General features: G+C 42.5%; 1 protein-coding gene across 1 annotated transcript in view; it reads left to right on the forward strand.

Moving 5' to 3' along the window:
- Positions 1-580: 580 nt before the first annotated feature.
- Positions 581-26,500, forward strand: part of RYBP (RING1 and YY1 binding protein) — a 44,881-nt gene continuing 18,961 nt past the window's right edge. The window contains exons 1-2 of the mRNA XM_060202863.1: positions 581-807; positions 1,612-1,737. Of these exons, the coding sequence (XP_060058846.1) occupies positions 776-807; positions 1,612-1,737 (158 nt within the window). The 5' untranslated portion in view covers positions 581-775. The remainder of the gene's footprint in view (positions 808-1,611; positions 1,738-26,500) is intronic.

A 26,500-nucleotide genomic window follows, 5' to 3' on the forward strand; every position in this document is an offset into this window, starting at 1 on the left:
CGCCGTGCCACACCCTTTCTGCACAGTGCACACGCCGCTCCAGCTGCAGGCAGCGACTTGAGGAGACGCAGATACAAAGCTCCGCGTGGCAGAGCAGCAGAAGCGCGCGCGGTGGGGGAAAGCGGGCCGAGAGGCCCAGTCGGCTCCGGGAACACAGCAAGCCTCGAGGCGCTGCGTGCGGCGCGGCTGTTGCAAGCCCCAGCGGCTAGCGCAAACTGCGCACAACTACTTCCCCGGGGCGGCTGCGGGACCCGAGGCCCCGCGACAGCCCCCGCCGGACCCGCTGCGCCAGGCCCGCAGCCCACCGCCGGCTCCCGGGCGCGGCCACGTGCGCCCCGCCGAGCTCGCACGCTCCGCCGCGCCGGGCCGCGGGGCCACCGGCAGGCACGCGCGTCCCCAGCGCGCACACACTCCGGGGCACGCACACCGACGGCCCGGCCCACGTCCGCCACGCCCCGCCCTCCCCTGCGCCCCGCCCCCGCCCTCGCGGCGCCGACCGCCGCCCTCCCATTGGCTGCACGGCGCGTGACGCGCGGCGCCCGGCCCCGCCCCTCGTCAGTCACTCGGCGGAGGCGGCGCTGGCGGGGACTAGTCTCGTCCGGAGACTGGCGGCGGCGGCGGTAGCGGCGGCCGGAGCTCGAGCCCCAGCGGCTGAGAGCGGGCGGGCGGGCGCGGGGGAGGGAGGGGGGCCGGTCTGCGACGACTCCCCGGACGGCGTTTCTCCTTCGAGCGGCGCCGGTTTCGGCTTTGGGGGGGGCGGGGGTACAGCCCATCCATGACCATGGGCGACAAGAAGAGCCCGACCAGGTACCTGCTCCGAGCCGAGGGGCGGAAGGGGAGGGAGGCTGGGGGCGGGCGGGGGCCGACGACGACTAGGCCCCGGAGCCACCCGGGGCGGGGGGGGGGGGGAGGCGCTGCTAAGATGGAGATCCGGGGGCGGGGGGAGGCGGCGGGCGGCGGCGGCGGCGGGAGGCGGTGTCGCTCCCGCTCGGGGCCGGCGGCCGTGCGCGCCGCAGCCATGGCGGCTCCTCCTCACCGCCCTCCGCCGCCGCCGCCGCCGCCACTCCTCCCAGACAAAGGGAGATTTAACCAGGTGGGGAGGGAGGGAGGGCGCGAGCCGGGGAAGGCAGGGGGAAGGAGCCGGCCCTCTCCCCCGCCGGCCTCGGGCTGCCCCCGCGCGCCCCCTCCGGATCCGGCCCGCGGCGCCCCGGCGGCCCCCCCACCCCGGCCCGCGCTCGCGTCCACAAGTCCGCCCGCTTCCTGCGCCCGCGCGGCCCTAACCGGGCGCCGCCGCCCGCCGCCCGCCTGCGTGCGAGCCGCCCGGCCTGGCCCGGCCCGGCCCTGGGGGGTGGCAGGCCGCCTGGGGAGGGCGTGCAGGGGAGGGGGCGCGCTGCCGGCTCCCCTTCTCCCCGGTCTGCAGAAAACGGCGGGTGGGTGGTCGCCCGAGCGAAGTTTCCAGCGCCGGCTTTCTGCGGAATTGCAACGACTCATCAGCGCCTGTGTTTTGCTCCCTCCCTCCCTCCCTCTCTCTTTTTTTCCTCCCCCCCCACCCCCTTTTTTTTCCCTCCTTTCCCTGCTCCCTGTCTCCCCCCCCCCCCAACTCCTCTAAAGGCCAAAAAGACAAGCGAAACCTGCGGCAGACGAAGGGTTCTGGGATTGTAGCGTCTGCACCTTCCGAAACAGCGCCGAAGCCTTCAAATGCAGCATCTGCGATGTGAGGAAAGGCACCTCCACCAGGTACTTGGGTGATAGATAATGTTGGTCTCCTGCTAAAAGGCTATTTACTTATTGGGGGGGCTCCTCTCTCTCTCCACTTGCCTTTCCTCGATTTTTTTTTTTTAAGTTGGGGCTACAAGAGAGTGAGCGCTCTCTACTTGCTGTCCCTCTCCAACTTGTTGATCTCGGCTTTTTCCAGCCTTTGGGGGGGGGGAGTGGGTGATGTGTCTCTGGCGGTGGGCATCGAGCCTCCAGTTTGCTGAATGGTTTATGGCAGGGGATTCCCTCCCCTCCAGGTTTTCGTTCCTTTCAGACAGTTCCTGGGTTTATTTGACACTTGTGCCCATCGGCTTTATTGACACTGGGCCCCAGAGAAGGTGGGGGGGGAGTGCTTTTGCTGCGGATTGTAGGACATCAGACCTTTGTATTTTTGCCATGTGTAGAGTGTTTCTAATTTGCCTGTCTGGAGTTACTTTTTCTCTGAGCAATTTCTTGGTGGTACGACAGTAACGCTGGTTGTGCTTTTCCAGTCTTAAGCTGCAAGCGTCTACTAATTTCCTGCACTGGGGATTTTGGGAAGGCTGAGCTGTCAGCTTTTTTTTTTTTTTTTCCTTCCCCCTTTCCCCCCCTCATTAGCTTACGCAGAGTAAGTGGTAGAGAGCAGTTGTGCTAAAAAAACGGTAAGCTAGTATTAACTATAGTAGTTTGTCTAAAGCTTTATCACAATGAAAAGAATGTTGAAAGAATTCCTTTTCATTTAGATGAAGACAGTAGACTGCACATGGTATTAATAATTGAAGTGATTTGGTGTAACATTTACATACAGTCCGGACAAAATGTCCAAGCTGATTTTTGAAGTGTTGGCGGTCATCTTTTTTTTGTTTGTTTGTTATTGGATAGAGACAGAGAAATTGAGAGAAGGGAGATAGAGAGACAGAGAGACACCTGCAGACCTCCTTCACCGCCTGCCTGTGAAGCGACTCCCCTGCAGGTGGGGAGCCGGGGCTCGAACCAGGATCCTACCCGGCTTTGCGCCATGTGCGCTTAACCCACTGCGCTATCCTGACTCCCGGCAGTCATCTTTTAAGGTCGTTTTTAAACTTGTATCTGGAATTGTTTCCATGACACTAGAGTTTGAAGTTAAACTATCTTGATGCTATTTAATGGGCAAGCAGTTGAGGGTTATGTGAATGAGAATGAGTTGAGGGTTATGTGAATGTGAGTTCCTGGTGGATCCTGGAAGACTTCAAAGTCTGATCAGGTATTTATTGTTTTGAATTGGAGCCTTTACATAGACTGTGAAGTAGTATTCTACAATGTTAACTGGGTGATATTTTCTGACTACAAGAGTGTGTCCTGTTAGGGTTTCGTTGCTGTATTTATATCTGGTGTTAATAGGATACTGGGCAGCCTGAAAATAATGTAATGTAACTGGGATGAATTGATCTAATTACTGCTGGAACTGTACTGTGAATTTCACTGACTCTGAAATATCAGACTTTTGAATAAAGATAAGACAACTCATGAGCTCAAATGCCTCATCATTAAGTAATTTTTACAGTGAATTCATGGTACTTTTTATGTGAGCATAGAATTCAGTTTAGTTTGATTCACTTGTTTGGAGCATAATAGAGTTGGTTTTTTTGATCATAACTGGGAATTCCATCAAGTGGCATCAAAATGTATAAATGTATTTGTTATTTAAAGCAATAGTGATTGTATTTTATTTATGAGTAATGTTTTTTACATGTAGAATCCCTCAGAGGCCAAAGCTCTTTATTGTGGTTTTGCTTTGAGTGTTACCGTAGATGATGTTCAAGTAAATGACTAGGAAACTCCTAAGAACTTGAGAACTTTACTGGTGAAGAGAAACTTAAACCACATTCAAAAGTTTGTGTCTGGCATATTGCTGGGAATAATTCACCTCAAAACGGAGTGCATTTCAGTTTCTATATGGATAAAAATAATCTGATTCAGCGACTTTTTGGAAGCACGTGGAAGGCTTTGACTATAAAAACAAGGTAGATGTTTAAAATCTTTTCAGGGCTACAGATGGTGATGAGGTTCTGTCTTAAAATGAACGTGTGAGTGTTTTAAGAGTTGATTCTGGAACGGAACACTCACCTTTAGGGTCTTGGTAACTTCTTAATGTCTTGAGTGACTAGCGTTTGAACAAAATGTCTGAATCTCAGGTTTTTGACACTGAATTTTTGCCTTGTTGGTATTTTGGTGTTTGAGATATATTGATAGAAGTCAGCATTACCTGGAAGGCAGATGACATCTGAATGGGTTTGCTTTGGAAAGGTGAATCTTACAGGTGTTCCTCTCCTCTCTGTCGCCAGGGTTTTAGTTGTTGAATTCTATGTGATAATCGCTGCTGCTGTTTTTTGTCTTCTTGGCCTTTTGTACTTTTCTTGGTACTTGAGAGGTTGGGCATTTGCTGTCTAGCAGAGTTTTAGAAGTTAGACTTAGTATTAATAGTAGTAGAAAACTTGTTGAGTTTAGCATACTGAGAAACAGGCAAACACTGAGTTTTGAGTATATTTTAATTGATGAAACCTGTTGACTTTTGTGTAGAAATTGGGTTTTACTGCTCGGAGCTGGATTTTTATATTATGTCCTGCTTGGTCAATGGTCATTTTGGTGTTTGTTTAGAGTTTTTGTCACTTTTACCTGCCAGTCACCCAGGGAAGTCAGTTTTCTGTTAGTGATGGTCTAATAGGGCACAGAAGTACCCTTTGAAGGTACAATTGATGCTCCTTAATTTGATCAGAGTTCTGGTACCCTCAGTCAGAGAACAGCTACTCAATTCCTAGTCTGAGAAGTAATATTCAAAACGTGGAGGAGAGGAACATTCAGTGTATATTCTTTTTTTTTTTTTTAATATTTTATTTATTTATGAGAAAGACAGAGGGAGAGAGAAAGAACCAGACATCACTCTGGCACATATGCTGCCGGGGATCGAACTCGGGATCTCATGCTTGAGAGTCCAAAGCTTTATCACTGCGCCACCTCCCGGACCACCAGTGTATATTCTTTAAGTTGGTAAGACATGTCCGGAACATGACCATAATCTAAGTTACACAGTCTCAGGGAAGGTCTATAGAAAATGCTACAGGAGGCGGAGCAGACTGGTGTGGGAAATTAGGTTTCCCGCTTCCTGTTTCTTCTGGACAAGTATTGATAGAATTGGTTATATGAAATCAACTGCTAGCTCTTGACTGCTATTGCCATGTGTGCCAGATATATTTAATCCTGCAAGTGGGATTGTGAAAATGATGCCGAAGGCTCCCCCCCTTTTTTTATTTGAGCAGTATGGTGGCAGAATAAAAGCTTAGAAGCACCCGAGGAACATGTTAAGTGAAGAGACAATAAATATAGGCTAGCTGGAGGTTCTGAGGAAGTAGGGATGCTTGGTTTAGATGCTTCCATTATGTGATGGGTCTCTGGTTTTTAAATAGTTTCTCCCCCCCCCCCCCAACTGTACCTCCTACTCTACTTGCTGGTCATTTTTCTGTATAGCTTCTTTGAGATATATTTCACATACTGTAAGAAACCACTCGTGTATAACTAAATGATTCTAGTAAAATTTAAAAAGTTGTGCAACCCATCATCTCAAACCAGCTTTATAATATACCTGCCACAGCATACAATTTCCTCTTACTTGTTCTGGGGTATACTTTTACCTCTGACACTAGAGCATGTTGGAGTTGACAGGTGGGAAAGTTGTCTCCTTACTGACTACGCTGCCTGGCTTTCAAGGTAGACACATAAAGGTGGTGATGGTGGAGAAGAAACATTATTCCTACGTGTTAGCCGAAGTCGGATTTCCCAGCCAACTTTGCTAGCTTCATGAAAGAGGATACCCCAGTTTTTAAAGGGGGGAGAACCTCCCTATGATTTTTACAAATTGTTATTTTGTTAAGTTAAAGTTCTTGTGTATTGGGCAGACTGACTACTTAGACTTGATGAAAAATATAATTGCTTTTGGTCTTAATCTTTTTTGTTTTTTCAGTGATGCATTGGGACTTCACACTTGAAGCATCACTCCTGGACTTCTCAGTCTTTCTCATTTCTGTTAAAGGAGAGGGGGACCCATAGTGCCACTGCACCGTGCTCCCATAGTTATAGCTATGGGACTAGCTCTCTACTGGGTCAGCCATTTTCCAGCCTCTGGCTATCTGTGAATGGCAATGCTGCTTTTATTTTAAATAAAAAATTACCAAGATATTGCTTCAACTCTTGCTGATTCTTTGACCTTAAGCTGTTGCACAAATCACACTTCAAAAATTGGAAAACTTTTGCTTTGTGTGATTAACCATAGATTGAAATCTTTTTAGTTTTCATATCCTTCAACTAGATTTTATTGTGAAGTTTTGGTTGAAATCATGTTTTTAATTTGTTTGAATGTTGTCCCTCTGAAGTGGTCTTAGAGCCTTTTAAGACAAAATAAGATTGTTTAGGGAAAAAGTCTGTTTTTTTACCAGAGCACTACTCAGCTCTGGCTTTTGGTGGTACAGGGGAATTGAACCTGGGACTTCAGAGCCTCAGGCATGACAGTATCTCTGCATAACCATTATGCTATCTCCCCCCGCCCCAGAAAAACATAATTAAGAAAAAAAAGTTGGTATTCTTTTTTTCTTTTTTTAATTTTAGAGCCTACGAGGTGACACAGTGGGTAAGGCATTGGGCTTTCAAGCCTGAGGTCTGGAGTTTGATCCCTGGCCTTGAACGTTCCAGAGTGATGCTCTAATTCTGTCTATCCAGCAACCATCCATCCAGCCATACCTGTCGCACGCATGTGCTTCCTCTCTCCCCAGCCTCTCATAGATAAAAGGAAATGGGGTACTCAGGATATTGAATTGGAAGTTGGCGTTCAGTTGTGTGTAGAATGGCTCTCATGCTCTGAAGATAATTTTGCAGTTGTAACTTTTGGCTTTTTCTCTTAAAGTCAGATACTGTCGCAACTCAAAATTAAATACTTAGGAAGCATTTTTAGAAGTTTTATGCAAAAGCATAACAGTTAGTGGCAATAGGCAGAAAGGTATCTTTCGTGGAAATCCTCTCTAAAGTACATCAGAAAATTGCCCGTCTTCCTGATAAATTAAACCATATGAAACCTTTCAGCCTCAGAGCTGGAACAAAAGCTAGTACAGCTTTTAAGATCTCTTACCTGGAAATAGAGTGGTAATCTATTTTGTGTTTGCCATTACATTGGGCTTACTGATTTATTGGTACTGACTTGAACCTGTGTATACTTGGTGACCTTAAAGTAAATTACCTGGGTAGTTGTGGTCATTTTACAAGTTTTTATTGAACACACAGCCCAGCATGAAAGGCCCTGCCTGGGCTCTGGCTATGTAGTGATATAAAGATAAGACAAGGTCTATCTCATGTTCTCATGGAACTTGAAATACTATGGAGAGGAAGAAAACAAAACAACTAAACAGGAATGTTTAGGTAATTTCAGCTAGTAACAGGTGCTGTGAAGAAACTAGAGCCAGATAGGGGTGGGGCGATGGCCTAAGAGATACGCAAAAGACTTTACTACCTGTGGATCCTGGGTCCCAGGACCTGTCCTTAATGTCATCAAAAGTCAGAGATGACTAGTGCTCTGGAAAAGTTAAATGAGAGAGAGACACAGAGACAGACAGAGACAAAGATGGAGGGAGAGAAAGAGAAAGAAAGACTAGAGCTAGATAGAGAACAGTACTTGAGAACTGGATGGAGGATTGCTTTGTAGACAGTGCTTGGATATACATAAGAAAAATGCTGTTTACTTCTGGAGGACTGGGAGAAACACCCCCCCCATTTATTTATTAATGCTTGGAGTGGGGGAGGGGAGGGAAACCAGAACATTAATTACTCTGGCATATGTGATGCTGGGGGTTGGATTCAGGGCCTTTAGTGCTTCAGAGTCCAACTATTTATTTATTTATCTATCTGTTTTAATGAGATGGGTAAAGGCAGAGAGACCACAGCATCAAAACTTCTTTCGGTGAGGTGTGGGGGTCAGGCTTGAACCTGGGTCTTGCACACGGCAAAGTAGCACACTACCCAAGTGAGCTGTTTTGCTGGCCACTTTCTTTTCCACCCCACACAGCCAGGGCTTCATATGTCAGTGTATTATTTCACGCCACCCAGACTGACTTGTTTCTTTCTGCTAGAGACAGAGCAAAGGGAGACACCCAGTGTCATATATACCTGTGTGGTGTCAGGGCTTGAACCTGGGTTGCACTGTGGACAGGTGTGCACCCTAGCCAGTTAGCATCTCTGACCCCTGGGGTGGTGGTGGTTTTATTTCCATGGTTTCTTGAGGATTTCTGAAAGCAGCCTCCCAGCACCCTGCTTTCCCCATATTGAAGGTGTGTGTTTCATGTTAAAATCTTGGTGTTTTACAATTATGAACCTTGGTGTTTCACTTTCATACTTTAATTAATGTGTTGAGGCCTTAGGCATGTGTGATAACCATTGCTCCCAGGCTGACTTAAAAGTTTGTGTGTGTGTGTGTGTGTGTGTGTGTGTTTGAGAGAGAGAGGAAGAGGGAGGAGAACATCAGAACATGCAATGTGGGGGATTGAACTTGGGACCTCATAGTTTCAGGTCCAATGCTTCAGTCACTCCCAGCTGAAGCATTTTTCCAATTCATGAAAAATGAATTCATGAACTTACATACAAATGAAAAATGAACTTCTAGACGTTATTTTGAGGGGGGGGGAGGGAGGGAGAGACTGTTGGCAGAGATTCTGTTGGTGTCCCTACATGGTACAGGGACTCAAACCCAGGGCTTTGTGTGTGGTGTGCACAGTACTGGTTGGGCTATCTGCCAGCCCTTTGCTTCATTCTTTCACACAGCGTTTTCCTCTCGTTTCCACCCCCTTCCCCCTCCCTCCCTCTTACAGAGGCAAGAGAGAAGCAGAGCATCACTCTGGAGTGTGTGATGCCAGGAACTGAACTCATACCAGATAGTAGCACTCCAGCCATTGGGCCACCCCCAGGCCACCCAACTCCGACTTTCCTTGTGTGTTCTTATGTGTTCTTAGGGAATCTCGGTTGACCTCTTAGGTGTTGGGGGAAGCCTTTCAATTTTTTTGTATCTTGCTTTAACATTTAGCTGTGATTTTATTTGAATATCTGTTGTTTTTTCACTTTCTTTTGAGGGCAGGGCTTTTCTAGTCATAACTTTATTTTCCTGAATCTGTCGCAATGCCTGGAACCTGTAGGACTTGGAATTTACAAAGACTGGGGGTTTCTGTTAAACAGTCAGGAGTTCTAATAATCTTTCATATTAGGGCTGGTAGTTTGTGTGTGATGTTGCTGGACTAGGGGAACGTTATCTTTATGAAGTGTGTCCTTTCAAGTAGTGTTCCTGGTTTCCTGGTTTTGTTTTCTAAACAAGTTTAAACCAATTAAACACAGAATTACAGCCTTGGAGGTGCTAGGTAATGAATGGATTCAAAGTACTTTCTAGAGTGGTTTTGGATTTCAGAGCTCCATCACATATACCTAAATAACCGTGACGGTTAGTAATTATTTTAGATGCACATTTGTTTATGTCACTAGCCAGAAGTCATACTGAAAAATCTGGTTGTAAAACAGCATCATTCATATTGTACAAAAACAGTTTTGAGGTGTGAAAGGAACTTCTTGGGTTACACTTTTAAACTGTCACCCAAAGGCAGTTTTTAAAAGGCTACAGAACATTGAATATTGTTGCAAATGTTATGCTGTCCATTGTGTAAATTCTGCCATAACTGGAAGGTTGTATCACATACTGTTTTGTTGAGTAATTTGGATTAATTACTTATGTTAAGTTCAAATCTTGACTCATTCACTTCATTTACTTAGCTGTAATTTCATTTCCATGTAGTGATTGACGCAGACTGTGCCAGAAATAAATTCTCAGTAAAGACAACGCAAATAAGCTCCTGTTGTCACTTAGAACAGTAGAAGTCACTAGGTGAACAGGTGAAATTTTACTTTTTAAATAGGTATTTCCTTCTGCCATTTTAGATGTATTCAAATTATCCTTTGATTGGGGAAAAGAAACTAGTGGAAGAGATTCACTTTAAAACTGCATCTGAAACCTTGCTAAAAACCTTGTTTCTCTTTAACTTAAGAGCATTAACAGTATGATTTAAGATGATATTTGGGAAGACAGGCGCTTATGGCGGTGCAGGATGCCAGTCTCATGCTCACCAGGTTAGTCAGAGGGAGAAAGCAAACCTGGTGATGGCTTTCTAAGAACAGATCAGATTTCATAAGGAGGTTAAGAGGTCTCTTTACTATGATCAAAGTGAAACTTGCTTAATATCACATCTAGCAAGAATATTCAGGGTCTCAAGAAATGTGAATTTGACTCTTAAGTCACAATAGACACTCAGATTAACCAGTCCACATAGCTTATAAAGGGAATCCAATTTGAACTGAGAAACCCAAAGGGAGAGCTGTAGTAGAAGTCAGAACTCCAGCCTCATGCTCAGTTCCTGGAACACTGTTTCTTGAAGGTTGAGATACTGTGACTGACCAAGCCTAACATGTCTGTAGGGCATGCTATATGAAGGGAGATTGTACGTTTACCAGGTGGCTAGCTACCATAGCCTAGTGTTCTGGCTCTGTTACTGGGTTAATACTCTTGACATGCTTGCTTCTAATTTTAAACTATAATAAACACCTTGAGTGTGAGAATGTGCTTTATCTGGTATTAACCCAAGCATTTATTAGTTTGTGTTGAGAGAGAAAGGGAGAGAGGGAGAGGGAGAGGAAGAGAGAGAGAGAGAGAGTGTGTGTGTGTGTGTGTGTGTGTGTGTGTGTTTTAAGGAAAAATTATCTTGGAATTTAGTGGAAAAAATAATTACCACTTAAGACACTTTTTTTTAAACTCTAAAGTTGGCAGTAGAGGCAAAACCTTACACTGTATGATGCATTAGAAACTTGAGTTTCAAGGATCGTATTAATTAACTCATCTTTCTTAAATTCTAAAATCAGCTATATTTTCCATTACTGACACGTGAATGGGATTTTTAATAGGTGTACTAAAAAAACAAAACACCTTTTTCATAACATGTTAGAACCAGGCCTTAATAAGTAATTCAACATCTTAATAAAATAATGACAAAGAAAGTGAACAGGTAACCCATAAAAGAACTACAAATTATGTCACTCAACACAAGAAATGTATCTCAATAGTCAAAATATAAAAATTACAGAAAAAAATCATCATTAACCAATAATATTTTGCTTAGTTATTACTTCTAGGTATGTACATACCATTAAATATTAAAATGGGAACATGTGGATTATAATTTATAATTATATGAGTTTTTCCCATGCATATTATTATTTGTTTATTTCATTATTATTATTATTATTATTATTATTATTATTATTATTTTAACCAGAGCACTGCTCAGCTCTGGCATAGCTGTGTGGAGGATTGAATCTGGGATATGAGAGCCTCAGGCATGAAAGTTTTTTTGCATAACCATTATGCTATACCCCCCCCTTATTATTTCTAATTAGAGCACTGCTTGGCTCTGGCTTATGGTTATGCTGGGGATTGAACATGGGACCTCAGAGTCTTAGGTGTGAAAGTTGTTTCTCTATAACCACTGTGCTGTCTTCCCTGCCCATGGATGGTTTCTTTTATAAATAATTTTTTTAAATTTCTTTATTGAGGGATTAATGTTTTACATTAGGCAGTAAATACAGTAGTTTGTAAATGCATAATATTTCTCAGTTTTCCACATTAACAATACAATCCCCACTAGGCCCTGTGTCATCCTTTTTGGACCTGTATTCTCCCCACCCACCCACCCCAGAGTCTTTTACTTTGCTGCAATACACCAACTCCAGTTCAGTTTCTACTTGTGTTTGCTCTTCTGATCTTGTTTTTCAACTTCTGCCTGAGAGTGAGATCATCCCATATTCATCCTTCTACTTCTGACTTATTTCACTTAACATGACTTGTTGAAGCTCCATCCAAGATAGGCTGAAAACAGTGAAGTCACCATTTTTTACAGCTGAGTAGTATTCCATTGTGTATATAGACCACAACTTGCTCAGCCACTCATCTGTTGTTGGACACCTGGGTTGCTTCCAGGTTTTGGCTATTACAAATTGTGCTGCCAAGAACATATGTGTACACAGATCTTTTTGGATGGGTATGTTGGGTTCCTTAGGATATATCCCCAGGAGAGGAATTGCAGGGTCATGGGGTAGGTCCATTTGTAGCCTTCTGAGAGTTCTCCAGACTGTTCTCCACAGAGGCTGGACCAATTGACATTCCCACCAGCAGTGCAGGAGGGTTCCTTTGCCTCCATAACCTCTTCAGCATTTGTTGCTGCTACCTTTCCTGCTGTATGACAGCCTCACAGGAGTGAAGTGGTATCTCATTGTTGCCTTTATTTGCATTTCTCTGATAGTCAAAAATTGGAGCATTTTTTCATGTGTTTCTCGGCCTTTTGGATCTCTCTGTGGTGAATATTCTGTCTATATCCTCTCCCCACTTTTGGATGGGGTTATTTGTTTTCTTGTTGTTGAGTTTGGCAAGCTCTTTATATATGTTGGTTATTAAACTCTTGTCTGATATATGGCATGTAAAGATTTTCTCCCATTCTGTGAGGGGTCTTTTGGTTTGGGTAGTGGTTTCTTTAGCTGTGTAGAAGTTTTTTAATTTGATGTAGTCCCATAGGTTTATGCTTGCCTTAGTCTTCTTTGTAATTGGATTTGTTTCATTGACGATGTCTTTAAACATCCAAGTCCTGATCCACTTGGAATTTACTTTTGTATTTGGTGAAATATAGTGGTTCAGTTTCATTCTTCTGCATGTTTCAACCCATTTTTTTCCAACACCATTTGTTGAAGAGACTACTTTCTCCATTTAATAGTCTGGTCATCTTTGTCAAAGATTAGATGTCCATAGGTGTGGAGGTTTACTTCTGGGCTCTCAATTCCGTTCCACTGGTCAGTGTGTCTATTCATGTTCCAGTACCAAGAAGTTTTGATAACAATGGCCCTATAGTACGATTTGACATCAGGGAGGGTGAAGCCTCCAGTTCTGTTCTTTCTTCCTCAAGATTGTTTTGGCAGTCTAGTTTTTAGTTTTTTTTCTGGTTCCACATAAGCATTTGTTCTATTATGTAGCATTTGTTCTATTCTCCTAAAAAATGTGCTTAGGATCTTGATTGGGATAGCATTACATTTCTATATGGCTCTGGGTAGTATATTTATTTTGATGATGTTAATTCTTCTAACCCATGAACATGGAATATCTTTCCACCTTTTTTTTTTTTTCCCTCCAGGGTTATTGCTGGGCTTGGGGCCTGCACCATGAATCCACCACTCCTGGAGGCCATTTTTCCCCCTTTTGTTGCCCTTGTTGTAGCCTCGTGTGGTTATTATTATTACCATTGTTGATGCTGTTTGTTGGATAGGACAGAGAGAAATGGAGAGAGGAGGGGAAGACAGAGAGTGGGAGAGAAAGATAGACACCTGCAGACCTGCTCCACCGCCTGTGAAGTGACTCCCTGCAGGTGGGGAGCCGAGGCCTCGAACCGGGATCCTCACGCCGGTCCTTGCTCTTTGCGCCTCCGCCCAATCCCCTATCTTTCCACTTCTTTGTGTCTTTTTCTATTTCCTTGAGTAGTGACTCATAATTTTCAGTATACAAATCTTTCACTTCTTTGGTTAGGTTTACTCCTAGATATTTTGTTGTTTTTGTTGATACAGTAAAAGGAATTGATTTCTGGATTTCAGCTTCTTCGAACTTAGTGTTTGCATAGAAGAATGCCACTGACTTTTGAATGTTAATTTTGTAGCCTTCCTGTTAATTTTGACACCTTCCTGTATTGCCTGATGATTTCCAAAAGCTTCTTGCTGGATTCCTTAGGTTTTTCTATATATAGTATCATGTCATCTGCAAATAGGGAGAGTTTGACTTCTTCTCTTCCAATCTGTATCCCTTTAATTCCTTGCTGTGGCAAGAACTTCCAACACTGTGTTCCCAAGCATATTATTATTTATTTCTAACTAGAGCCCTGCTTGGCTCTGTCTTAATGATTATCATGCCTGAGACTCTTAAGGTCCCATGTTCAATCCCTAAGTGGGACTGTACATGGGACCTAGGGATTAAACATGGGGCATTAGAGTCTTGGGTGTGAAAGTCTTTTCTAACCACTGTGCTGTCTCCCCTGCCCATGGATGGTTTCATTATAAATTCTTTAAAAAAAAAAAAAAAAAAGACTTGATTGTGATATATTTACAGAAAGTTACAGGAATAGCACACAGAAGTCCCTTACTCTGGCTTCCTGGAAATAATTGCTTCTTTCTGAGTACAGTAGAGTATATGGAAATTAACACTGGGGCAGTGTGTGTATAAATGCTGGGTTGTCAGAAAAGTCGTGACACACTTCTGCATCATAAAATACATCATAATCTATCCAACAACCCAAGAAGATTTGTGCCATCTTATCACACCTGTATGTTCCTAGTGTAACCACCACCTAGATGCAGATGATTTCATCACCACAGAGGTCTCTCTGCTACGCCGTCACAGTCATACCATCTCCCTGTCTCTTAACCACCAAACCCCAATCCCTGGCAACCACTAATCTGTTATCTACAGTTTTATCACTTCAGAAATGTTAGTGGCAGACACTGTGACCTATAGAAACTGGCTTTTCCTTCACACAGCACACACCCTTGAGGTCTGTGCAAACCAGTTCGAGCCCCAGCTCCCCACCTGCAGAGGAGTCACTTCACAGGCAGTGAAGCAGGTCTGCAGGTGTGTCTCTCTCTCTCCCCCTCTGTCTTCCCTTCCTCTCTCCATTTCTCTCTGTCCTATCCAACGACATCAATCATAACTACAACAACAAAACAACAAGGGCAACAAAAGGGAATAAATAAATAAATTATTCAGGACCTGGTTGAGCACACACATTACAGTGCACAAGGATGCTGGTTCAAGCCCCTAGGCCCCACCTACAGGATGGAAGCTTCCTCTGTCTTTCCCTTCACTCTCAATTTCTCTCACTATCCAAAAATAAAATATAATAAATAACAAAAGAATGAAAAAGAATTCAGGGACTACTACAGTTAAAACAATGACATTTGTCCCCACTAAACCCCCCCCCCCATCACAATTCCTTTTGTTTTGTACTTGGGGATCACTAACCAGTATGCTTTATTTTAGATTGGTTTGGTATATATTTATATATATTCTTGCACACAGAGACACCATGCCTCATGTACTCTTGGAGGGGTCTGTCTTGGATTTGAATCAACAGGCTTATTTTGAAATTCATTTGTTTTCCTTCTTTTTTCAAACAGTTGTATACATATTCTGTTAATCCTGTCCATGAGTTTCCAGTTTCCTACAGTTACAAATAAAAACTACTCTATACTTCGAAGTTGCTTATGTGGACATACGCATTTAGCAGAGAAATTGTCTGCTGGAAAAAATCATTCATAAAATTTTTCCTAACAGCTGCTTTCCTTTCAAAGTGGTTGTACCATTTAAATTGCCAAAACCTGTACAAGAGTTCTAGTTTAGACTAATCAGGAGTATCCAGTGCTGTCTCATGCTAGCTTTAATTTTTTAATTTTTTATATTTTTTTTAACCAAAGTACCGCTCTGACTCATGGTGGTGTTGGGGGTTGAACCTGGGACTTCAGAGCCTCAGGCATATATAAGTCTTTTGCCTAACCTTTATGCGATCTCTCCCTCCCAACTAAAGTATTATCAACTAAGACAGCACTAGGCTATCTAGCCATAGCTACTGGGGGAGAAAGGGTAGAAGGGTTTTTTTCTATCTCAGTTGAAATTGAAGCCCCTGTTTTAAGGACTTTTATTTATTTATTTATTTATTTATTTATTATAATTATTATTTATAAAAAGGGAAACACTGACAAACCATAGGATAATAGGGGTACAACTCCATACAGTTCCCACCAGAACTCCTTATCCCATCCCCTCCCCTGGTAGCTTTCCCATTCTCTATCCCTCTGGGAGTTTGGACCCAGGGTCATTGTGGAATGCAGAAGGTGGAAGGTCTGGCTTCTGCAATTGCTTCCCGACTTAAACCTTTTTTTCTTTTTAAATTGTCTTTATTTCTTTATATATTGGATAGAGACAGCCAGAAATCAAGAGGCAAGGGGGTGATGGGAATAGAGACAGACACACCTGCAGCCCTGCTTCACCACTTGCAACGCTTTCCCCCTACAGGTAGGGACCGGAGGCTTGAATCTGGGTCCCTGTGCATTGTAATAGGTGTGCTCAACCAGGTGCTCCACTACCTGTCCCCAACCTGTTTTTCTTTATTGGAGGACTAATGGTTTACAGTCGACAGTGAAATACAGTAGTCTGTGCATGCATAACATTTCTGCCTAACAGTCCAACCCCCACGAGGGCCTCCTGCCATCATGACATCATGCTTCAGGACCTGACCCCCCCCCCCCCCCCAGAGTCTGGCTTTGGTGCAGCCCACCAAGCCCAGTCCAAGAGCTTTGATGTTTCTCACTGACTCCCCCCTCCCCCGTTATGATTGATTGGTTCCTAATCAGATTTTCTTACCATTTACTTACGTATTTTTAATAACTGTTCTGTTTCCAGTTTAAGGCAAACACGCCGGTCATGGAGTTGAATGGCCTTAGAAAATAATATCCAGTCAGCATCGTCAGAAAACTAATGTCTAGTCAGGGGAAGTTTGGTGATGGAGCAGGTTAGTGGTGAGAGAGCCTGGGCTACACACTCCTCATCTGTCCTTGTCCTCTTCCCTTTCCTGATAACCTGCTATCTCGAGAATCAGCCAAACATGAGGAAGATAGCTAGGAGCTGTTGGTATTGGACATTATGGAGCACCATGACTGTACTACTGTTCCATCAGAGATGAGGTGCAGGAGATAAATTTCATCATTGTTAACAGCTGTGTAGTATTCCTGTGTGTGTGTGTGTGTGTGTGCACGTGTACACATACACTTGTATGTATCACAGCTTTCTTAGTCACTCATCTGTCATTGGATATTTGGGTGCTTCCAGGCTTGGGTTATTATGAATTGTGCTACTATGAACATAGGTGTACATAGGACTCTGAATAGGTGTGTTTTCTCCAGTGATTTTTTTGCTTGCTTATTTTTGCCCAAGACAACTATAGCCGGCACACATGTATTTTGTAGTGAAATAAAAGCTGTTTCTTCTCAATTTTCAGTTTTTGTTCTGAATACACTTTGAAATAGCTCCTGTTGTAGTTTGAAATAGCTCCTGTTGTAGTTCATAAATAATTATAAACATCTTAGACTTCTGGCACTTCTGTGTCTTAGAAAAATCTTTGATTTGGTTTACTTGCCTAGGTAAATCTCTTACTTGATATGAAGTGCTTCAGGGTGTGAACTTGTTTTCTCTTGACATATGTTTGTTCTTCTGTCTACCTTATTATTTCCCCAGTGGAAAGTATCTCTGACTATGAGTTGGGTTTTTATTTTTTAATTACCATCTGTATCACCTGCATAGCTCTCTTTCACACTTTGTAAGCTTGTCTTTGTTGCTGCTTTGTTTTTAATAGAAACCCTTAGTATTGATTCTTCTTGACGACTTTCTCTGTAGATAATTTTAGAGCACCTGAAATACATTGGCAGAAGTGGAATGCTTTACATGTCTTTACCCTTTTGAAGCTTATCTGGTTGGCTGTACATTCTGATACGTTAGTAACATTGTCTAGTAATGTGGACATCCGGTCACCTTGTCCTGCAGAGCTGAATATTGATGAAGCTGGTTATAGGAGACTCTTAGAAGAAACTCTAGAAGACATGATAAGAGTTTTTAATGGAAAAATGAAATGTTAAAAATCATTTAGAGAAAATACTTAAACATCTGAGAACTCTTAAGTCAATTATTGAGCTATTTATAGCTATATTGGTGTGTGGATATAGGAATTCTGATGCATTTATTCTTGTAATTACAGGCAAGGGATAGAATATTACCATCATCTCAAAGCATAATTTTGCATTTTTGTCAGTAGTATCAATTTTGATTTCTGTACATCTTCATTTTATGGTGTTATCAGTTTGACTTAATAGGCAGTAGGTCAAGTGGTATCTTACAAATAGATAATAAACCTTTCTTCATGTTAGTATCTTTTATATTTTTATTTATTATTGGATAGAGAGGGAGAGAGACCCCTGCAGGTGGGAGTTGGGCTCGAACCTGGGTCCTTGTGCACTGTAACATGAGAGCTTAATCAGGTGCGCTACCACCTGGCCCTCTTCTTATGTTAGTGTAGGTCCCTCCTAATTCTCTTTGAAGTAAGCTTAATCTCTCATTTAAAAATTGTGCTGTCTTTGTTGTGGAGTAGTATTCCACTGAATATCCCATTACTTAAAAAAATTTTTTTGGTCTTTATTTATTTATTGGACAGAAACAGCCAAAAGGGAAGAGGGGAGGTAGAGAGGGAGAGACACTGAGACACCTGCAGCCCTGCTTTACCACTAGTGAAGCTTTCCCTCTGCAGGTGGGGACCAGGGCCTTGAACCTGGGTCCTTGCACATTGTAGCATTTGTGTTCAACCAGATGTGCCATCATCTGGCCTCTATCCCGTAAGTTCTTGACGTGTGTGTGTGTGTGTGTGTGTGTGTGTGTGTGTGTGTGAATGAGAGTGAGGGAGAGGTTCTCTGCCCCCTCTACCCCCGCTAGATAGAGATGTAGAGGGAGAGGGACAGGCCATAGCACTGCAGTCTTCTTCAGTTAGGTGGGGGGAACTAGGCTTGAACCTGGGTCATACATGTGGTCGGGCAGCACACTATGACAGCTATTTTGCTGGCCTTGCCTGTGTTTTTCCCCCTTTACTGGGGAAAACTAATGGCTTACAGCTGATAGTAAAATGCAGTAGTTGGTACATGTGTAACGTTTCTCAGTTCTACATGCAACACTCTAACCTATACATATGGTTTTAAAATATTTTTAAGCATTTTTTTGTGATTTGAGGTATTATGATAGTGTATTATCCAGATTCAGTTAATTATTATATGTGGAGACATGAATTGTGATGCTTAAATTCTGCGTCAGTCTCCCAAGTGTCTTTTTTCTTTCTTCCATACTGTTTATTGACTTGTTTTGTCTATCCAAACACTTTATCTTTATTGAAAATCAGGTTACCCCTTGGTTGAAAAGGGTTTCTTTTCTTTCTTTTTTTCCTACTTTTCTCTCACTTTCTACCTTTCTTTTTTTTCCTGGAAAAGATGGTGTTTTTGGTATAATTTAAAAAGAAACCATATTGTCCCAGGAGATTTCTGTTTTAAGTGTTGGGAGATAAAGATCCAGACAATTTATTTAATAACTATAAATCTGGTTTTTGTATTTCTTGCGTGTTTGTTTCTTGGTTGTTATCACTAGGACATGACTGCTGTGGTTCAGCCTTTTCAGATAAGAGTGGAAGCCCCAGCACCTACCTCAGTGTTGACCCTGGGTCGTGTGCACGTGTAAGCAGGCTCACTGTCCAAGTGCGTTATTTATGCTGCCTTCTTGGCATTCTTGACAACTCGAAAAAATACTTAGTACGAGCTGTACGTTAGTCTTTTATTTACTTACTTATTGAACAGAGACAGTAACTGGGGGGGCAGAGGGGGAGATACTTCAGCACTGCTTCACCTCTCATGAAGCTTCCCCTTGCAGGTTGGGGGCTTCTTTATATGTATACATACCTTCTCTCTTAACTTTTTTTTTTTTTAAGTTTATTCACTTATTTTACCAGAGCACTGCTCAGCTCTGGCTTATAGGGTGCAGGGGATTGAACCTGGGACTTCAGAGCCTCAGGCATGAGACTCCTTGCTTAACCACTATGCTACCTACCCCTGCCCTCTTAACTTTTCCAGCCAAAGTATGAATATGATGCTCTTGTGCATATTTTTCTATTTAAAAAGAAATTATATATTTACTTATTCTCTTTTGTTGCCCTTGTTTTATTGTTGTAGTTATTGTTGTTATTGATGTTGTTGTTGGATAGGACAGAGAGAAATGGAGAGAGGAGGGGAAGATGGGGAGAGAAAGTTAGATACCTGCAGACCTGCTTCACCGCTTGTGAAGTGACTCCCCTGCAGATGGGGAGCCGGGGGCTCAAACTGGGATCCTTACACTGGTCCTTGCGCTTTGCACCACCTATGCTTAACCCGTTGCACTACTGCCTGACTCCCATATTCTATTTTTAATGTTTTTAATATTTTTAATATCTATTATTAATATCTATTTTACAAATCTGTCACCATTATAAGCCCTCTTTTTTTTCTGGTTCAGAGAACTTACCTAAATGGTGTGAACTGTTGATACTGTTTTGCATTTTTTAATTTTTTAACTCAAATTATTGGGTTGTCGGAAAAGTCACGACACATTTTTGCATAGAGAAAAATGGTACTTTTCCCACAATCCAATACATTAGATTACTCGAAGTGGAATTGCCATATCATAGGGTATGCACCTCTTTAAAATTAGAATGATCAAACTTTTCTCCTAAGTGTTTAACACCAAAAATGTGGGGTATTGTTTTAGCTATTTGCATTCTTCTATGTTTGTTAACTATTATTGAATTGTTGACATTTATTTATTCCCTTTTGTTGCCATTGTTGTTTTATCGTTGTAGTTATTATTGTTGTCGTTGCTGTTGGGTAGGGCAGAGAGAAATGGAGAGAGGAGGGAAGACAGGGGAGGGAGGAAAGACAGACACCCGCAGACCTGCATCACCGCCTGTGAAGTGACTCCTCTGCAGGTGGGGAGCCAGGGGCTCGAACCGGGATCCTTACGCCGGTCCTTTTGCTTTGCGCCACGTGCACCTAACCTGCTGTGCTAATGCCCGACTCCCTCTAAATACTGACATTTTATCTAGACCTATTTCCAGTGTTATATTTTGAACATTGTCATAACTCCTTTGATGAGATTGTCCTTGTCTTCTAAATTTTTTTAAAAAATTTCTTTAATGGGGTGGTGGTGCAGTGGGTTAAGCGCATGTGGCGCAAAGCGCAAGGACCTGCGTAAGGATCCCGGTTCGAGCCCCCGGCTCCCCATCTGCAGGGGAGTGGCTTCACAGGCGGTGATGCAGGTCTGCAGGTGTCTATCTTTCTCTCTCCCCCTCTCTGTCTTCCCCTCCTCTCTCCATTTCTCTCTGTCCTATCCAACAATGAACAACATCAATGATGGCAATAATAACCACAACGAGGCTACAGCAACAAGGGCAACAAAAAAAGGTGGAAAAAATGGCCTCCAGGAGTGGTGGATTCATGGTGCAGGCCCCGAGCCCCACAGTAACCCTGGAGGGGAAAAAAAAAAAATTCTATAATAGAGGATTAATGGTTTACAGTCAACAGTAAAATACAATAGTCTGTGCATGCATAACATTTCCGCATAACAGTACAACCCCCACTAGGTCCTCCTGCCATCATGTTCCAGGACCTGAGGAACCACCCCCCATACCCAGAGCCCTTTCCTTTGGTGCAGTGCACCAGACCCAGTGCCAGTTCTGCTTTGTGTTTATTGTTCAGCTTTTTTTCTTTTTTAAAATTGGATTCGTTTCATTGAAGATGCCTTTAAAATTTAGATGGAAAAGAGTTCTGTCAATTATTTTCCTCTAAGTAATTGATAGTTTCCCCTACTATTACAACGACTGCCACCTCTCCAGATTCAAAGGAGGTCTCGAAACTTTACATCAGGCTCAACCTGACGCTGTTAACTGGCTACGGAAGAAGGGCAAACGCTAGAAGAAGCATTTGCTTGCAAATGATCTAGGGCATTTTGAAAATACATGAGAATATTAGTAAAAAATTAAATGGTGGGAAGATAGCATAATGGTTATGCAAAAGACTTTCATGCTTGAGGCTCCAAAGTCACAGGTTCAGTTCCCACACCACTAAGAGTCAGAACTCTTATGATATCTTTATTTCTGCCCCAGAAGTTTCTGAGTGTATTATATGCCTATGTGGAAAGCTTGGTTTTCCTCATACTACTTTATTTTTTAATATGTATTTATTCCCTTTTGTTGCCCTTGTTGTTTTATTGTTGTAGTTATTATTGATGTCGTTGTTGTTGGATAGGACAGAGAGAAGGGGAAGTTGGGGGGGAGAAAGATAGACACCTGCAGACCTGCTTCACCGCTTGTGAAGCGGCTCCCCTGCAGGTGGGGAGCCGGGGGCTCAAACTGGGATCTTTACACCGGTATATTAACACTTTGTGCCACGTGTGCTTAACCCGCTGTGCTGCTGCCTGACTCCCTCATACTACTTTATATCAAAGAAGTACTGACTACATTCACCCTAGACTTGCTTGAAATATGCTCTTCAAGAGCAATTAAACTTCATTAAATAGACCACACACGTGTGTTAAAATTAAATGCTAAATGACAACATATTATTAGAAATACAGGATAGTGGGGAACTAACATTCCTTGTGGTCATAACAAAAAAAAAAGTCTCTTAAAATCTCTTCCTCTAACTTTTTAATTTGTTTAACTTTTTAAATTGTTGTAACAATTTAAAAATTCTTCTATGGAGAGCTTATCTGGAAAACAGTGTAATTCTGACTTGAGAGGTGCCAGATGTTGTCATTTTCCATTTAATTCAACTTTGCCTTAGTTTGCCACCAGGTCACTAGTAATAAGTCACCAAACTGTAAGATAAGTCGTCAGTAAACTCTGCTTTTTTTTTTTTTTTTTTTTTAAGATTTTACTTATTTATTTATTAATGAGAAACATAGGAGGAGAGAGAGAGCCAGACATCACTCTGGTACATGTGCTGCCAGGGATTGAACTCAGGACCTCATGCTTGAGAGTCCGATGCTTTATCCACTGCGCCACCTCCCGGACCACAGTAAACTCTGCTTTTATTTATTTTTTTATTATTTTTTTTTTTACTTGTTTGATGGTTCTTTTTTTTTTTTAATTTATTTCCTTATTGGGGAATTAATGTTTTACATTCAACAGTAAATACAATAGTTTGTACATGCATAACATTCCCCAGTTTCCCATTTAACAATACAACCCCCACTATGTCATTTATCATCCTTCATGGACCTGTATTCTCCCCACCCACCCACCCCAGAGTCTTTTACTTTGCTGCAATACACCAACTCCAGTTCAGGTTCTACTTGGGTTTTCTTTTCTGATCTTGTTTTTCAACTTCTGCCTGAGAGTGAGATCATCCCATATTCATCCTTCTGTTTCTGACTTAATTTCACTCAACATGATTTTTTCAAGGTCCATCCAAGATCGGCTGAAAACCGTGAAGTCACCATTTTTTACAGCTGAGTAGTATTCCATTGTGTATATAGACCACAACTTGCTCAGCCACTCATCTGTTGTTGGACACCTGGGTTGCTTCCAGGTTTTGGCTATTACAAATTGTGCTGCCAAGAGTATATGTGTACACAGATCTTTTTGGATGGATGTATTGAGTTCCTTAGGATATATCCCCAGGAGGGGAATTGCAGGGTCATGGGGTAGGTCCATTTGTAGCCTTCTGAGAGTTCTCCAGACTGTTCTCCACAGAGGTTGGACCAATTGACATTCCCACCAGCAGTGTAGGAGGGTTCCTTTGACCCCACACCCTCTCCAGCATTTGCTGCTGTTACCTTTTCTGATGTATGACATTCTCACAGGAGTGAAGTGATATCTCATTGTTGTCTTGATTTGCATTTCTCTGACAATCAGAGACTTGGAGCATTTTTTCATGTGTTTCTCAGCCTTTTGGATCTCTCTGTGGTGAATATTCTGTCCAAGTCCTCCCCCCATTTTTGGATGGGGTTATTTGTTGTCTTGTTGTTGAGTCCGGCAAGCTCTTTATATATGTTGGTTATTAAACTCTGATGTATGACATGTAAAGATCTTCTCCCATTCTGTGAGGGGTCTCTTGGTTTGGGTAGTGGTTTCTTTTGCTGTGATAAACTCTGCTTTTAAAAAGAGGAGAAAATCTGATAAAGAAACACAAGTTGTGCACCGAAGTATGGCATTAGGGTTTGAATTCCTTCTACATCCTCTTCATTTGTTAAAGGCACTTAATTGAAAGCTGATGTCTTAGGTGGTCTTAAGGATTGGCTCAAATTGGAGATCATTTGAGTTCTTTTGCACCAGTCATCTTTCATGAATTCTGTATAGAAAAGCCCAGCATTATGGACAAATGTCTATGTATGAACCACATTAGTGAATGTCAGAAACAATAGGGAACTGAATAAGACATAAGAGCAAGGAGGAGTATACACTTCCTAAAAAATGGAATATGTAGTCTTTTCCCCCTACAATGCTGTAAATCTTCCTCCCCCCCCCCTTTTTTCACTTTTTATTATCACCAGGATTGTCTCCAGTTCAGTGACTACATCACTAATCTAATGGTACTGGTGGACATTTTTCCCTTTTTAAAAAGAATTCTATTTTATTGGATAGGACAGAGAGAAATTGGGAGGGGAGGGGAAATAGGGGAAAAGAGAGACCTGCAGAACTACTTCATCACACATGATGTCTACCTTGAGGAAAAAAATATGTGTGTGTTGTATTGGGATATTTATGGTGGAATACTGCTGGGTTGTCAGAAAAGTCAATGCATTTTTGCATAAAAGCAAAAAATAATAGTGTCTTAAGTTTTAAGACAGCCGCCTTGTGTAAGAGGATTCCCATCAGGATTAAGTGTGCCTTTTGGTTGGATGTCTTCTTTGTTTTGCTTCCTTGACAGTTATGGAGCCTCCTGCTTCTACAGACATGAAGCACAATGTAATGAGTGGTCAGAAAGTTGGTGGGGGCCTCAGTTTCCACACTGAGAAAAAGCATGAATTGTTGAAAAGTTCCTAGCTATCACTTCTTTTGTCAAAGACATCTGTAAGACCTTGCATACAATCGTTGCTCAGTAATTTGTTGAGTAAATGAAATGAGACTTAAAAGTTGTAGTCGGGAGTTGGGCGGTAGCGCAGCGGGTTAAGCGCACGTGGTGCAAAGCACAAGGACCGGCTAAGGATTCCGGTTCAAGTCCCCGGCTCCCCACCTGCAGGGGAGTCGCTTCACAAGCGGTAAAGCGGGTCTGCTGGTGTCTTTGTCTCCCCCTCTCTGTCTTCCCCTCCTCTCTCCATTTCTCTCTGTCCTATCCAACAATGATGACATCAGTAACTACAACAATAAAACAACAAGGGCAACAAAAGGGACTAAATCAATAAAAAAAGAAAAGAAAAGAAAATTTGTACTCAACAAAGATGACTCCATTGGTTGAGCTGGAATTGCAGGACGTGGTCTAGGCAAAGCATGCCTCTGGAAAATGTGTGGCAGGGCTTCTTGGGGATGGCTTGTGGAGTTAACTTGGTTCTGGCCTGTATGTGAGAATTCTTGCTGAGCCTTAAGAGGAAGGGGCAGGTGTAATCAGTGACTGAAAAATGACCTTTGACACTGATAAAAAAGGACAGTTGCTAGTGGGGAGGAGATTTCTATAGTAAATACTGGTGAGCCTGCTTTGATTGACAGCAGGATGTGGGATGACACTCACTCACCGAGTGACCATTCAGTGCCAGGCTGGGTACTAGGCATTTTTATAGATGACTTATCTTCATAGCATCCTGAAGACTCCTGCTATTACTGTTTTGAAGATAAGAATAGATACAGCCCCTCCGAACACACAGTGTGTGTGATAACAGACTATGAATTAGAATTGAAGAGTTGTGCTGGAGACAGATGTGGGAGAGTGGGATGTTGTGTTGTGAAAGGTTGATCTAGACTGTGGCCTTCAGTTTTGATGAAGAGCTAGGACAAAGCTGCTTCTGGCTTCTTTGCAAACACTGTTTTATTCATTACTTGTTAATCATTTAAACAAGTCAAGCCTTTTACATTTGTTCTGTTGCACTTAGCATAGGTCTTACTGTGAGGAACTTACTATATTGAAAGGAAATTTGCTAAATGAATGGTGGAAATACAGATTTTCTGAATTTGTGGAAGAATAACAATTACATATTCTTGAAAGTAAAACTTAAGAAATACCCAGTAAATAACTTCTCACCGTAGTCTAATCATACTAAACACCCAGAGAAAGAAGAAAAACTTTACCATTCAAGTATTTATGCTTTTTTACATTGCTTTATATTCTAAAGCCCCTTCTTTGGGAATTTGTGAATTTGTTTCTGATATCCCTCCATGTCCATGAACCATATAGATTGATACTCAGCAATTCTATTTCCCCATGAGTAACTTCTTAATAACTGCATTTACTTCTGAAATGCCCTACTGGCTTACTGCTTCTTCCTCTCTGTGATGCTCCAGAGTTTGAAATCAGGTCGACTCCTATAAAACAGCTATTCTGTAGGAAATCATTGTGGTGTATCACAACGTGCTGCTGTTACTCCATTACCTGTTCATTCATCTGTCCACTGAGTGTGCTGTGTAGCTGACATCAGACAGGCTCTTTTTTTCCTTAAGATTTTATACTTATACTCTGAATGTGTTGAGTTACTTAGAGACTTAAGTCATAATCCCAAATGGGTTATTCTAATATATATCATTTCCTTAGCATTGTACTTAGTCCAGTGTAAAACTGGCCCATTACTTAAAAAAAAAAGTTTCCTAAGAAAGAGTTTAGGTTACTGTCTGAAGCCGCATCAGTGTGATGCATTAAAGGGAGAGGGACTCATTTAGTTGTACCAAAGAGAAGTGTGTTTGAACATGATGCATAATAAGTAACTTTGACCTTTTTGGGGAGGGAGGCAGTCCTAACAGTTATGAATAAATTTCTTTAAACAGAAAGACATACTTTGCCTTAATCATGTTGGGCTAGCCGAGTATTTTGA

The sequence above is a fragment of the Erinaceus europaeus genome, chromosome 12 (assembly GCF_950295315.1).
Source record: "Erinaceus europaeus chromosome 12, mEriEur2.1, whole genome shotgun sequence".
NCBI classification, from domain to species: domain Eukaryota; kingdom Metazoa; phylum Chordata; class Mammalia; order Eulipotyphla; family Erinaceidae; genus Erinaceus; species Erinaceus europaeus.